Source organism: Coturnix japonica, chromosome 2 (genome assembly GCF_001577835.2).
Source record: "Coturnix japonica isolate 7356 chromosome 2, Coturnix japonica 2.1, whole genome shotgun sequence".
Taxonomy (NCBI): domain Eukaryota; kingdom Metazoa; phylum Chordata; class Aves; order Galliformes; family Phasianidae; genus Coturnix; species Coturnix japonica.
The window spans coordinates 14164085-14178339 of record NC_029517.1 but is presented as its reverse complement, the minus strand read 5'-3'; the positions used below and the strand labels follow the sequence as shown (position 1 = coordinate 14178339).

Here is a 14255-nt window from a genome sequence, read left to right as displayed (position 1 = left end):
AAAGATAAGCTGATCTCCCTCGGGCTGCTGTTTTTTCCTATCTGGGATAAGCCAGATTTTAACAGAACACTTGCTACATATCATAAACTTTAGTAGTATGAAATTTTGAAAAATCATTGAAAGTCTGAGGCTTGATCTACACTGAAGTCAAACTTCATTACCTTTGGCAATGGTGCAAAAGCGAAATGTTTTACATGTAAGTACCCCTACTTTATGAATGGTGAATTCTACCTATTATGAAGGTAGAGGCTTACAGGTTTCTATTTCTTGGAGCTGAAACTGTAAGAAAAATGTCCACACCAGAGGTTGCCAACACAGTAGAAGTTGCAGTGCTGTAACATTGTCAGTTATTATTAATCCTTCTGAAACAAGACAACAAATGCCAGGATCGTATGTAGCTTGTGGAAAATCTTGTACGTTTATGGGTGAAGGAACTGGGTGTAATTCCTGTAGCCAACAGCCAACAGCCAACAGCAATTTTGCCATCTAGTGCCCTCTTCTTTGACATCTAAGAGCTGCAACAACTGATTTATGAAAAACAACAGGTCTCAGTCCTGAGGGGTTTGCCAAACAACTGTATCTCCAGTCTGAACAATGGAGCCTGAATAGAGCCAACCATGACCATTAAAAAGAGGATTCTTCTAAACTGAAAATAAAAATGTAAACATCTGAATATGCATGTATAGATGTTTTACACATGGACAATATCACTGCATAGACACTATATAAAATATTTGGGATTGATTTAAAAAAGCATGTTCTCACAGGTTAATAATGTAAAACTCTATATTCTGAATCAATGTTCTCAACAAAGACCCCCACAAAAAAACCAAACAAAACCATCAAACCTTTGATCAAACACACCTAAAGAATTAGGTGCAAGTGCATTTGCATTTCAGTTTCTGATCCCCAGATATATCTGATATATGCCAAAGAGGGAGATTTTGAAAATTTCAGTAAAAATCACTAGTAATCAACTTCCATATTTGGTAATTCACAAAGAATATCTTATGAAAGCCTTTTTACGTTAAAAAAAAATAAAAAATTAGCCAAAATTTGGAAGGATTTATGGTTTTAGAAAATAATTACCAAAATTTGGAAGCAATTCAAAATAAAATACCCAAAATACATTCTTTAATACAGTCATTATAACAAAGTATAGAAGAACTCTTCAAACAGAAAAACATCATTTCACAATAACTTTTATAAATCATGGTTAAACCAGCTATTTTAGATTATTACAGGGGAAAGGAAGAGCCTTTGTGTGATTAACTTTTCTACCATTAATAACAGAACTCAGAAAGTACAAATACTTCATAGACTAATTCATAGTAAAATTTTGAAAATACATCATAGCTGTGACAGCTTCTTTGCCAAAATAAAAGCTAACAAAATGAAAAACAACTACACATCTCTTGAGGATATAGCATGATGAGAAGAAAAAATGTGATGGATTAATTAAAAACATCTATTCATATGTACAAGCGCATAGACACATCAAGAAGCATCTTGTACACTCCTAGAAACATGGGACTCTATTTTGCCTCCCTTATATCAAGGGCTTAAAATTAAGTTCTCAGCATTCCCTCTGAAGATCCTACTAGCTCTAACCAATATTCCAGAAGGTATCTACTGATATTTTGCAATATTATGAGAACTGAGTGCTCCTTATATTGTGCAAATAATTCAGTGAGATCAAAGAGCAAAGCTAAAGATCAGTTCTATACACTGGAAAGTTGAATGGGCACTTTCAGTATTAAAAACTGTCAGAACAAATTGGAAAGGCTGATCTGCATTTCAGTTATGCACTGCAATTTGTGGATCCTCTGGCCCAAATATGTCTATATGCAATGGAATAACAGGTGAAAATAGACTTGTACATAGTGCAGGAAAAAATACCATCTTGACATCAACTTTTCTGAATAATAAGAACAGCCCAGAAAAAAAAAAAAAGAGCTCAACAGAAGCTGTCATAACTGACTTCCTGCAGCCTTCAGCAGAAGGACAATAGCACCAGCTATGGCTCTCATGCAGGTTAAGAACCTTAACGTCTGGGTGACTGGGTATTATCTGGTGGCTTTGCTCTCTGGATTTTCACAAAAAGCTTACAGCCAGTAACTGGTATTTATATTTTGCTTGCAACAACAGAGTTGGAGTTACAGATTAGTAGGGATTGTATCTTGGTTTGCTTGAATTTACCAAACAGAAGCAATGCATGTGTTTTTAGATTTTTTTCCTATTATTTAATTCCTATCTGGTCACCTCCAGTTGTGTCCTACATTCAAACAGTAGGTTTTCTAAGGTCTTTTTATGATATAGCTATACATCACTGCCTATCACAGTGAACAATTCAACTGTGATCAATGGCTTTAAGTGCCCTGGCAATGTAGATGAACAAGTGAGGAAGTTTAATGACATTATTCATTAGTTAAGAATTCAAGCACAATGTTTGCTTAAAGTCAAGATGCCAGTAGATCCTTATTCATCTCACTGGGAAAACATCCCTGAATGATTTAGAATATCTGTGTACCATCTGATCAGCTGCTTGCAAATGTGAAATATTCAGTAAACAGAATGGGTGTGTTTTAACAATCAAAATAATTAATATGCTTTTCATAGACCATAATCCACTTGTGCCTACATAGTTCAACTTTTAGACAGCAAACTTTAGTTTTCTAAAAAATCATATTTCTACCAAAACTGGAATCTTCCACTATGGAAAAGGCAGCATTTTGTTTTAAAGGCATTATTGGAAGAGTTACTGTGTTGGTGTCTTAACATTTTCTTCCCTAAAATAATAAAATGCTTGAACGCATTTTGTGTCTGCTTTTATATTGTGAATGATTAATATAAAAAAGACAGGTAACTCATCTGAGATTTACAAAGTGTACTGACAAAAGTTAAAGTCTGATTTAATTTCTTGGGGGAAAAAAAGAGCTTACTTCACTAGGTCTGAATTCACTAGTGATTTATATCAACTGTATTACCTTATGTTAATTTTTACCCCTGTGTAGGAAAGCACTATAGCATGGGAACAGTTAGCTCGGTGAACAGTCAAAGGAGAAAACTGGCCAAATATGAACTTTGAGGGCAATACTGAGGCCAAACTGAATAATGACAATCTCTGATGTTCAAACAGAGCTTACGTAGAGACAGGGAAGTTATTTTACCTGTTTAAAAAATTTATACTACTATTACTGGAACAGTGAATTCTGTCCTGAAATATGCTGAATTGAGTCCAAAAAAGGAAAGTTCAGAAAAAAAGATTCAGAGTTGACTCACCAAAATAAACAATTGAAAAGACAGAAATTACACTGGAGATTACACTCATTAAAGTGATGATAATGGAGTGATTTGATTTCACTATATGAGAACATTTGTGAAAACAGAAGCTATATAAGGCTTTTCAGTTTACCAAGCAACAGTATCATACATGTAACGGCATAAGATAAAACTTTAGTCTACAAATAAGGTGCAAATGTTTTTATGGGGAAGGTATTTAACTACTGGAAAAAGTTTTGATGGCTCTAGTAGATTTTCCATTGCTGGAATTTTTTAAGTAAAGAGTCAGTGTTTTTCTAAAAGATATACTCTATTCCAAACAGAAATAAATTGAAGCCATGTCTCTGGTTTGTATGAGTAAGGCTCATCAGACCAGACCATCACAATGATCTCTTCTAGTATTATAATGTACAGCGTAGTACTATAATGTATGTCTATTATTATTCAACATGAGAATAGCGTCCAGTTTACAGGACTGTAATCTTATTTAGTCTTTTAAAATACTGGCACACTACTTTTCTCTGAACCCTGCAAGTTTCCCTGTACTGCAAAGCTTACTAAAAATCAACATTCAGGAGGGATAGTAATTTAAATTTAGCTGTCTGAAAGCCAGCTGTTTAGTCTGAGCTACAGACCTAGGTCTTTTTAATACTCAGTGGAGAAAACAAGAAGCCTTCACGAGCCTACACTTATCCAATATCCTGGGCATCTATTTTCAGCTAGCATATATATGCAGGTGCCCCTCTTTCCATTGGCTAGTGAAGGTGTCTTAGTTTAGATTTCTTTAAACACCATACCTAAAAGTGGTCAAAGTTAGATGAGAGGAATCCATCCCTAATACTCCAAAGTCCTTCTTCAAAATCCCTGGATTCAAGTTAGTTAGATCCACTAATTCAAAACATCTGTCTTTGTTATGTCATGTTTAAAGTCTGCTTCAGTGACTGTTGGGCATAGTGTTTCATCACTAACATGTCATAAATACATCTCATCTGTATTTTTCCAATAAAAGAATGAAGTACATTTTTAATACCTCTTTCATATCGCACTACTATTCATAAGTATGTCATTCCTATCTAATAATGAACTGGACTGCAGTCATTCATGTCCACAAATAGGAGCTTTCTGAGGCACCCTCTTAAACACAGATATGGGGGAATGCAATTGTGCATATATGACCTTCGTACCTGCACTTCTGGTATAGTTAAAGGAGACCAGGCAGTATTGCTGGTAGAGAGTGAGGTGCCCTATCTTTGCATAAAAGCCCAAATTAGGAGACAGATGAAACACAGTAAAAGGGTCTAGAGATGAAGAAGCAAAAGGAGTGGCTGAAGCTCCTTGGCTTGTTTTCTCTGGTAGCCTGTGATAGAACCTGAGGGAACAGCACAGTGCTGCGACAGGGGAGGTTCAGGCTGGATGTCAGGAAAAGGTTCTTCATCTTAAAAAAGAAAGCCTGTAAAAAAAACTATACTGCCTACCAGAGATCTTTTCTTGAACAAGTTTGATTGCTGTAAAGTTTCAAGAGCACACAGTCACTGTTTTCTTTGCAACAGCTTCAAGTTTCCGTGAAGAATTCTGTGATCGCTGGAGAATTCCAGTTGTCTGTGATTTTCACTATTTCTCTTCTCTGATTGTAAGGGAACTCCAAGTGTGAAGCTTGTTGCCTAGCACTCATGCACATCTTGGCTAAAGGTTTCTAATCCACTGCTGGATTTCTCTTGATCTGTGACAGCTATTTCCCATCTTGAACTCAGGGAGATGCCTGTTCCTTACTCTAACGTCTAAAAATTCCCTGTGTTCTAATGTCCCACACGTCATTACTTGCTCTTTGAAAATACTTTTCCAATACAGCCATGAATTTTTACTTCAGAAGGAGGAAGTGTTTTCTGTTTTTTGATAGAAAGAAAGCATTGATTCATCTGTCACATCATAACCATCGTTTGATTCCGAGTCAGAAGAATATTGAGTGTGGAACTGAACATAAAAGAAAAAGCTTCCTTCATTGCCTTTCTAAACTTCCTTCAAAACTGTCCTGTTTGTCTTCACATACACCTCTATTTCCATAACTTTTTGCCACTCAGACTTGCATAAGAAAACTGACTGTACAATGGGAACAGCTACAAATAGTTGAGAACTTGGAACTGGTTTTCTCTCACAACTGTTGCACATATACCTGTTGTTTTGAAACAAGTGATCATCAATTCCTGTTCGTAGCAGTAAAACATGGAATATGAGAATCTGCCTGAAATGTGTTTCTCCACATATTTTTATTCCTGGTTTCCTGGACAAAAACTTGTACATACACATTATGTAGAGAATAGTCAGAAGTCTCATGATCCACAAAGGGCTCTGAGGAACTACTCAAGCATTCAGCAGATGTGTTGTTCATGCAGAGTAAATGTTTACCTGAAACATCAGACTTTCTGTGCACTTGAACATAGCACATGAATGAGTGTTGAGGATTCAGCATGTACTGCAGCCTAGTCAGAGTCACAGTAGCTATTCTATTAATCTAATTAGTGCCTTCAAAAGTTATTTTATTTTTACTGCCAATAAGGAGAATAGGCACTAGAGAACCTGTGTTCCCTTTCCCACTAAAGTGTTTGGTTCATGGTCACCTCCTAGCTATAAGAAGATTCCAGTCTACCAAATGGAACAGTTAATGGCATCAATTGACAGTGGAGCCTTTTAATATTACAGATGATATTCCAAATCAATTCCAAAAAATCCTTCCCAAGACTTTTGTATATTGTGATACCTAGCAGGTATGAAGAGCTGTTCCAGGTCATCAGTATTTTTGACTTAATGCTCTCCATTAATCTCTTAATACTTGATCACATTATGCTGCATTTTAAAGACCTGTTATGAAACTGGCTTTTATTTTTTTTTCAGTAAAAACTGTTTTCCCCTAAAAAACTGAGATACTGTGAACAATAGAGGAATGAAACTTTGTAGAATTCTGAAATACTTTAAGGTATAACACCTTAAGGTGTTACACATAAGGTATAACTTTAAGGAAGAACACCACATCTCTTATTCACTTACATTTGAAAACCAGACCTAAAATTCAAGTGAATTGGCTGTTTATGGAATGAATATTCCATTTCTGAATGATAAAGAATAGGATTCAGATACTTTATCCCACACTTCTCCATAACTATTTAAACAGCAGACTGATTATATCTGTTACTTTAACAGTACTTGTTTTGAGATGCTCATTTCACAGAGTACACTGAAGAAAGGGTGACTGTTTATGCATGGAGGATAGAAAAGGCTAGTATCACAAAAATTGGCTATTTTCCCTAATTGGATATGCCATAGGAATGAATCAATAAAATACACAGAAAAGATGGTGTATCCTGCTCCACTACCAAAGGACTGTTCTGCAAACATCAATCATTATTCTCCATCTGTTAGAAATCATATTATCTTGATTACTGAATTACTCAGGTTTGAAGGTTATTTTATCAAGGCTGACCTTCTGCTCAAAGCAAAGTCAGCACAGAATTCAGAAAAGGTTTCTGATTTCTTTCAAGAGAGGTTTTCAGACTTTCTTGGATGGCCACTGCAGGTTTTTATTCCAGTGTACCCTCCCAGTAGAATGATTTTTCTTATATCTTGCTGGGAAACATCAGTTTCAGTCTGTGACCATTATCTCTTGTCCTGGTATCATGCAATTCAGTAAAGAACTTCTCTTTGTTGTGAGATAAAGCCTTTCAGAAATAATTTGTATAGAAAAAATCTTTCTAGAGCCTTTGCAAAATGTTCTCCTGCTGAACTCTTAAAATAAGATTTTTCATGACTGCACAGCTTCAGGTACAATTCAGTTCTTAATTTTAATCTTAAATTTCCCCCAAACCCAGTTACACTCAGTTCCAAGGTGGCTTTCTGCTACAGTGGCCAACTATCCACTATCCAACTATATTAAAATGCATGAATCATGCATGCTGAAAAAATGCTGAGGTACATCACTACCAGGTGAGGTAAAAGACAAGTGAAGCACTCTAGAAGTAAATGTCAGTGTCATAACAACACCAAGCTGCGATGATTTTAGCACTGAAACACTCTTTACTATTTCATTGCAATCAAGCTTCCTCAAGTACAAAGCTCAGAATATTTGAGGTACTCTGCAGTATTTAGAAGTTATTTCAAATGAAATATCTCTTTTCCCAAGTCAAATAAGAAAATTTCTACCTCACCTTCACCACTCCATTTTCATGCATGGTGATACAGTTGCTGGGATCCTCTGAAAGCTGATATAAAGCCTGAGCTGTAGCTCTATGGACCAATGGATCATTTGACTTCAAGTAATGTACTAAAGGAGCTACTGCCTTGTTCTCTCCAAAGGTAACTCTATTGCTTCCCCACATGCAACACTGAGAAATGGCCTCTGCTAAGTGATGTCTTAATTTGTCATTGTTCTGAAGAAGGCAAAAACATAATAAATTAAAAGAAGTATAATACAATAAAAATGTCATAGAAAGCAGAACTACATTCTCTAACGTCTTTAAGTCATCTCTAATTGCAGCACAATTAAGAACTGGAAAGAACTGTGAGGCATGGAGCTAGTAGCACTTTGTAAGAAGTGCTGCTAGTTTTTATACTGTTTTGAACATACTTTTAGACTGGCTGGAAATTTTATAACTTTAGCATCGAAATTTAACACACATCTCTATAATTGTGATTCTGTGCGTGTTTCAGATTTATTGCTCTCTCAATTCTTCATCCTTTCTCCATACAGCAGCTGTGAGAAGCAATATTCAGCAACAGTGATTACTAAAATGAAGCTCATCTTCCAAAGCAATTTTAGTACCAGCCGCAGAGTGCTTTCATGTCCAAAATACAACTCACAGAGGAGGAATTCTATAGTTATTCCTAATAGCTGCTGAAAAATCTATCAGTCTTGTCACAATCTTTTATTTGGATATAATGCAGATTAACGAAAGAAATTCAGATACTTAATGCAATATGTTTAGCTGTTACTTACTGTGTTCACTAGTTTAGACAACAGGGGGACGACTCCATGATCTGTTATAACAGCTAAATTTTCTTCATCTTTAGCTATATTTGTAATGGCTGCACATACACTTGCTAAAACTTCTTTATTCTTTGACTTTAGCAGATTGACTACAAGTTCCAAGCCACCAACAAAGGATCGAACCATTTCCCCTGCATCCTAAATAAGAATTAAAGGAAACATTATCTTAGAATACTCAGTCTATATTATACTAAAATGTTACATACAATAAATAGATTGTCATAAGAAAAAATTAAAAGTGCAACTAATTTCTTCACCAAGAAATATGGCTAAATAGGAACTTCAAACTCCCATGACTGACAGACAAGAGGTAGACTGTTTACATACCACCATGTAGGCAAAAATTCAATGCCTAAGTAAAGGTACCTACCTGTGTGATGTGGTGTACGGAACCTGCTTTGGCAGGGAGGTTGGACTTGATGATCTCTAGAGGTCCTTTCCAACCCCTACAATTCTGTGATTCTGTGATTCTGTGATTCTGTATCTAGTCTCATTTTAGATACCATGGGATGTTCTTTAACCTTGTCATGACCTAACCTTGTCACTCCAGAAGGCATGCAAGTTTCCCACACCTGTTGTATTGTATTTGCCAGGATGTGACTCATATACTCTATGGCATCTAAAACGACAGTGTACACACTTGTTTAGAATCATAGAAACCTTAGAGTTGGATTGGACCTTTAAAAGTCACCTAGTCCATCTCCCCTGCAGGGAACAAGGACATACACAGCCAGATCATGTTGCTCAGACCTTGGTCCAGCCCCACCTTTAATGTCTCCAGGGATGGGACATCCACCACATCTCTGGGCATCCTGTTCCAGTGCCTTACCACCCTCACCGTAAAAGACCTTTTCCTTATATACTACCTAAATTTACCCTCTTTAAGTTTATGCTCTCCTAAATATCTTCTGTTTCTCATGCTGTCTGACAACTGAGACATAAGAGTGGTAATATTCTTTTCTTCAGTGCAAATCACTCTTCAGGAATACTTTCAGACTTATCCAAGAGGAGGTTACACAAATCATGACAGCAGTGGTGAGAGAATCATGTGCACTTCAGAGTATGAACAATCAACATAAAATGTTGGTAACAGATACAAACACAATTCTAGAAAACTGTTATTAGAAAAGAAGTAGTAAAGTAGAATGATTAACTCACTAGAATACTCAAGGCTGTAAAAGTAAAAAATGAGAATGGATATGATAGAAATGTATCAAATCTTGAGATGAACAGCAAGATCATACAGGAAACCTCTCTCCTAAGAGAACACTGGAAGCATCAGTTGAAATTAGTAGATGACATGTTAGCATGGTTATGATGTTGAAGTCCTTGGAGCAGGATTATAGGGGCTGTTAAAAGTTTATATGTTTGAAATTCACTGGACTAATTCACAGAAAAAAAAAACCCACCTCATTAAGGTTTACTTAATATAAAAGCATTTCCTCTGATTTTCAAACTTCAAGGGTTACAGATTTCTCAAAGGTGGGAGAGAATTCTGGGGAGAAGAGTCACTGCTATGAGTTTGCCACATTCTTCTGTCTTTCTTTAGGCGTCCCCAGTAAGCCAGGATGAGAAACAGAATACTGGGTCAGTGAACTTTGGCCTAACACAGAATTGGCTCTACTTACATTCTTGTGTTTATTAGTTAACTCAAATTAGCAAGCACATATTTACGTGTTAATGTGTAAAACAGAAAACCAGCAGTTTTGGCACTGTGAGACTGAGCTAACAGGTATGGAATTCATTTGGTTGCCTCAGGCAAAGAGGAACTGGCAGTTATCTCATAAAGTGGCATGCAGCATGCAGTACTTCATGTACCCTTAAAGACACACAGGATATAAACCTAAGTTTTGTTTAAGCACATATTCTTAACTTATTAAATTACATAGTCACTGACTAATACTGTACAACAAGATTCATTACAGTCCATTAGTCAGAAAGGAAACATCTCTATTTCTATGTTAAGATGTTCCACTATGCATTACTTTAGACAATCTCTTTTCACGTTGCTCCTGGACAGAAAAAATTCCAGAATAGAAAAACATCAACTTCTTTAACTGTTTTATAAATATATTTCTTCAGTCTGTAGTTAATTTCAAGAAGCATTCTGTCACCAGCCTACAAGAGATTCTCAGGATGCCTACTTACAAAAAGCCTGGGACACAACACTGTGACTTGTAGCAACATTTTCAGAAACTTAATTTCAAGCATAAAAATTAACAAATTAGCAAAGATAATTAGCAAAGGTGGATGGAACATCAAGTGCCTAACCAGAGATACGAAGCATTGCAATATAACCTAGATAAATCACTACTGTTGTCTGAACCAGCCCTTCAGTTACATCAGTGGACCTGATATTATCACTCCTTAAAATAATCTGTAATCCAGCCCAACAGTCTTGGTAGAGCCTCAACCTTTCAAGTATGGATGTGGGAAAATGAGCAGTTGTCATAAAGCTTTGGCCAGTGAAACACAAACTAGCAAATGGCTAAATTTTGGTTAACAAGAATTTCGGTAGAAGCAGAAAACCGAACCTAGTCTGGATCAAAATGGATGGAAAATGTGGGGAAGAAAAATTTAAAAAAAAAAAAAAAGATCTGCAAGTGGAATTTAATTCACGTACTTTCCTTAAAAGGTCAGTAGGAAGAAGTTTGAAGAAAACAAGCAGAATCTCTCTTGAAACCCTTCTGGAGTGAAAGGTTTTTGGATTTCATGAAAACACAAATACAGACAGTATAAACTTTCCTAGGGCTAGGGAGAGACCATAAAACCAATAATGGTTTAGATTATATTTATTTCTTTTTCTGATTTGATTTATAAGCAGAAAAGGGCTCCAACTGTATTGTGCTAGTTTTGCTAAACAAATCAATCAAATTGCTCATGGACTTGGTAAATAAAAATTCCTACTTTTCTAGTTCTGGGTTTATATGCCAAACAGAACTCTTAGCTGTAATGTTTGAATTGCTTTGAACAAAAAGCAAAAGCAGTAGGAAGGTCCATCAGGAATATAACATTTTTCACCACAGGCAAGGAAGTTCCTGAGACTGGAAAGGAAAGGTTAAATCCATACAGTTTGAGGGTCAAAACCAGAAGCCACAAAATGTGGGGAAAGGGTAATATCCAAGAGCAAACATTAGGTTTAAGTCCCAAAACTAACTGAATGAATAAATAACACAGGTTCTATCAGAAATTCAAAGAGGACTTCGATGTTCAGGCAAAATAAGGACAACATATATTTGTGACTCAGAGAAGCAGCTGAAACAGGGAAGGAAGAACAGCACTCTGCCAATCCTATTGTCATATGAGCTGCATGAAGGGAGGTGGGCTTACAGCATGTTTCCCATGGATATCTAGGACAGAGGCCTCTCTATCGTCGCTGGTTTATACTATGTATGTATGTATGTTCTATATGCAGCAAAATGAAAATGTGTCTGCAATCTCTTTAACAAAACAATATTTATTGATAAGAATTTTTGTGTCTTACTTGCTATTTTAGAATTTCACCAAGAGCTGGAGAAAATGTGAAAAAAATCTACAAAGAAATTACAAATTGTATGTATCAGAGATCTGGACAGCTAAGTGATTAGTTACAGGAAAATAAAAGGAAGATATTTTATATTTACTCAAATTCTCTGAAACGTACTACATAAATGTACATGACTTTGTGTCTAAACATCGGCTCAACAAATGAGAAAGGATTCTATCCAACAAGCAAACCCTACTGTAAGTATGTAAGATTTGTATGGGGCCCAGCTATAAATGTGAAAGATACGGCTTTTCTGCATGGTTCCAATATCCCTGTATTAGTTGTGTTCTTTGAAAAAGTCTTGTATGCTCCTACCTGTACATATTTTCTTTCCAGGTGATTAGAAACCTACTTGTTAAACTTCTCTTCTGACAAGATTGTATTTTCCACATTTTTTAAAAGACTACATTCATATTGAATGAACAGAATAGTATATAAACAATCCAGAAGTAAGTAAAAGAAGGGAGTTTCAATAATTGTCTGTGAAACCAGCTAAATGCAAGGACAGAACTTTCTTCCAGTGATGAAAAGCAGAGGGAAACTGCAGAAACCACATGTCAGGAAAGTTTCCCAAATGTGATTGTGGGTGTAGTCTGGTGTTCTGTGCAAGACAAAGAGAAAAGCAAGAAAGCAAGAAATTTGAAGAACAATGAGCAGAAAGACAGAATGAAATGAAAGCTTTGAAATCCATTGTTACATTAAATATATATATATATTCTTTCAAAGAAATTTAAAGAGTAAATACAACCTTTTTGATATAATTTAGCAAAACCATAGATTTGCTTTGTAGAGTAAATTTCCACTTTCTTTTCTTCTACTGCAATGTCTATGTATTACATACAGTTGCCATATTTTATAGGCATTTTCATGTGAAGAAATTATACAAAGCTGTGCTTGTGATTGCAGGGGTCTGGATTCAATTCTTTTGAATCTGTGTTTGAGTATAATTTTATTAATGATCAGGTAACTATTCATACTAAAAAGTCTAAAGAAATTCCATGATTTTGGTTTCCAAATCAGTTACCCCATGCATTTTCATCTGCATTTATTTTTGTAACATAAGAGAAGAAAAATCAGATGTAAAATGTTTTTGGAAATATTATTTGTACTTTTGGGTTCAGGTTACAAAAAGATGGCAACCTTTGATTTCCACCTTTAAAAATACTCAAAGAATAGCTTTGTTGTGAGCTTTAACACAAAGATGTTGTCATTTACAGATAATTGTGTGTATTAAGCTTTCATATTTACTTGTAGCCCTTAAAACTCACTGCAAAAATGTACATGGCATTGTTTCAAAGTCAGGGCTGTACAACCAACTTACTATTAGAAAATGACAATCAAGGAAGGACATTTAAAGAAGCAATAAAAATATAAAAAAGCATAGGGCAAAAACACTTTACTGTACCAACAGCAAATATCTTCATTTTAGATCATCAATATTGCAAGTTTTAATGTAAAATTTAACCTAATGTGACTGAAAAGAATGTGATTTGTTAACAACTTCCTAAGTGGTAGGAAAAGATAGGAGGAAACAACAGGATTTTTTATTACTGCACAAGACTGCTGACAATAGCAGGACTAGCAGGACTAGGGGAAATGGTTTTAAGTTAAAAGAGGGAAGATTTAGGTTGGATGTTAGGGGGAAGTTCTTTACTATGAGAGTGGTTAGGCCCTGGAACAGGCTGCCCAGGGATGTGGATGCCCCGTCCTTGGAGGTGTTCAAGACCAGGTTGTACAGGGCCCTGGGCAACCTGATCTAGTAAAGGTGTATGTTTGGTGGCCCTGCTAGGCAGGGGGGTTGGAACTACATGATCCTTGAGGTCCCTTCCAACCCGGGTCATTCTGTGATTCTGTGAAGCCCACATGTGTCTTTGTTTGTGTTCTCAGAAAATATAAATATTACTTCAAAGGTGGATTCAAAGAGAGGAGTTTGCCATTTCAGTAAGTTAAATAAATAAATAAATAAATGGCATAGATTGTGAGGACAGCAACTTTTATTAGCTGCCATGCTAGTAAAAGGTTCATCCTGATAATCTTAAATCATATACTTTCATCTTGAAGAGAATGATTAGTAACAAAATTGTTTAATTTTCCCTATTAACAAAATTAAGTGTCCCTATCCAAATATTTGTACTTTGGCTCTGCAAAGAGCAGAAATGCTGTGAGATAGACAGTTTTGGTTTTTTTTTTAAAAATTATTTTTTAATTTTTCAATTGAAAACAGAAAGCATTACAATATTTGCAGAAAAAACAGATTTGGAAAAATCATTTGAACACTGTATTGAAATAATCATTGTGTTTATCTTCAAAAAAAAACTCTGCATGAAAGATAAATGTTTCCCCACTAAAAACAAGTCATATTTTACTCTCAGAACATCTTAAAAAGCTTAAGGTGTCAAAGCTGATTTGTCA

General features: G+C 35.6%; 1 protein-coding gene across 2 annotated transcripts in view; it reads right to left on the bottom strand.

Annotated features, from left to right (window-relative positions):
• Window positions 1-14255, bottom strand: part of ARMC4 (armadillo repeat containing 4) — a 70458-nt gene that overhangs the window by 13298 nt on the left and 42905 nt on the right. Inside the window, exons 18-19 of one of the 2 annotated variants that reach the window (XM_015853222.2) lie at window positions 8267-8455; window positions 7479-7700 (exon numbers count right to left, since the gene is read on the bottom strand). In XM_015853222.2, the coding sequence (XP_015708708.1) occupies window positions 7479-7700; window positions 8267-8455 (411 nt within the window). The remainder of the gene's footprint in view (window positions 1-7478; window positions 7701-8266; window positions 8456-14255) is intronic. The other variant, XM_032443056.1, reaches the window with a different exon arrangement.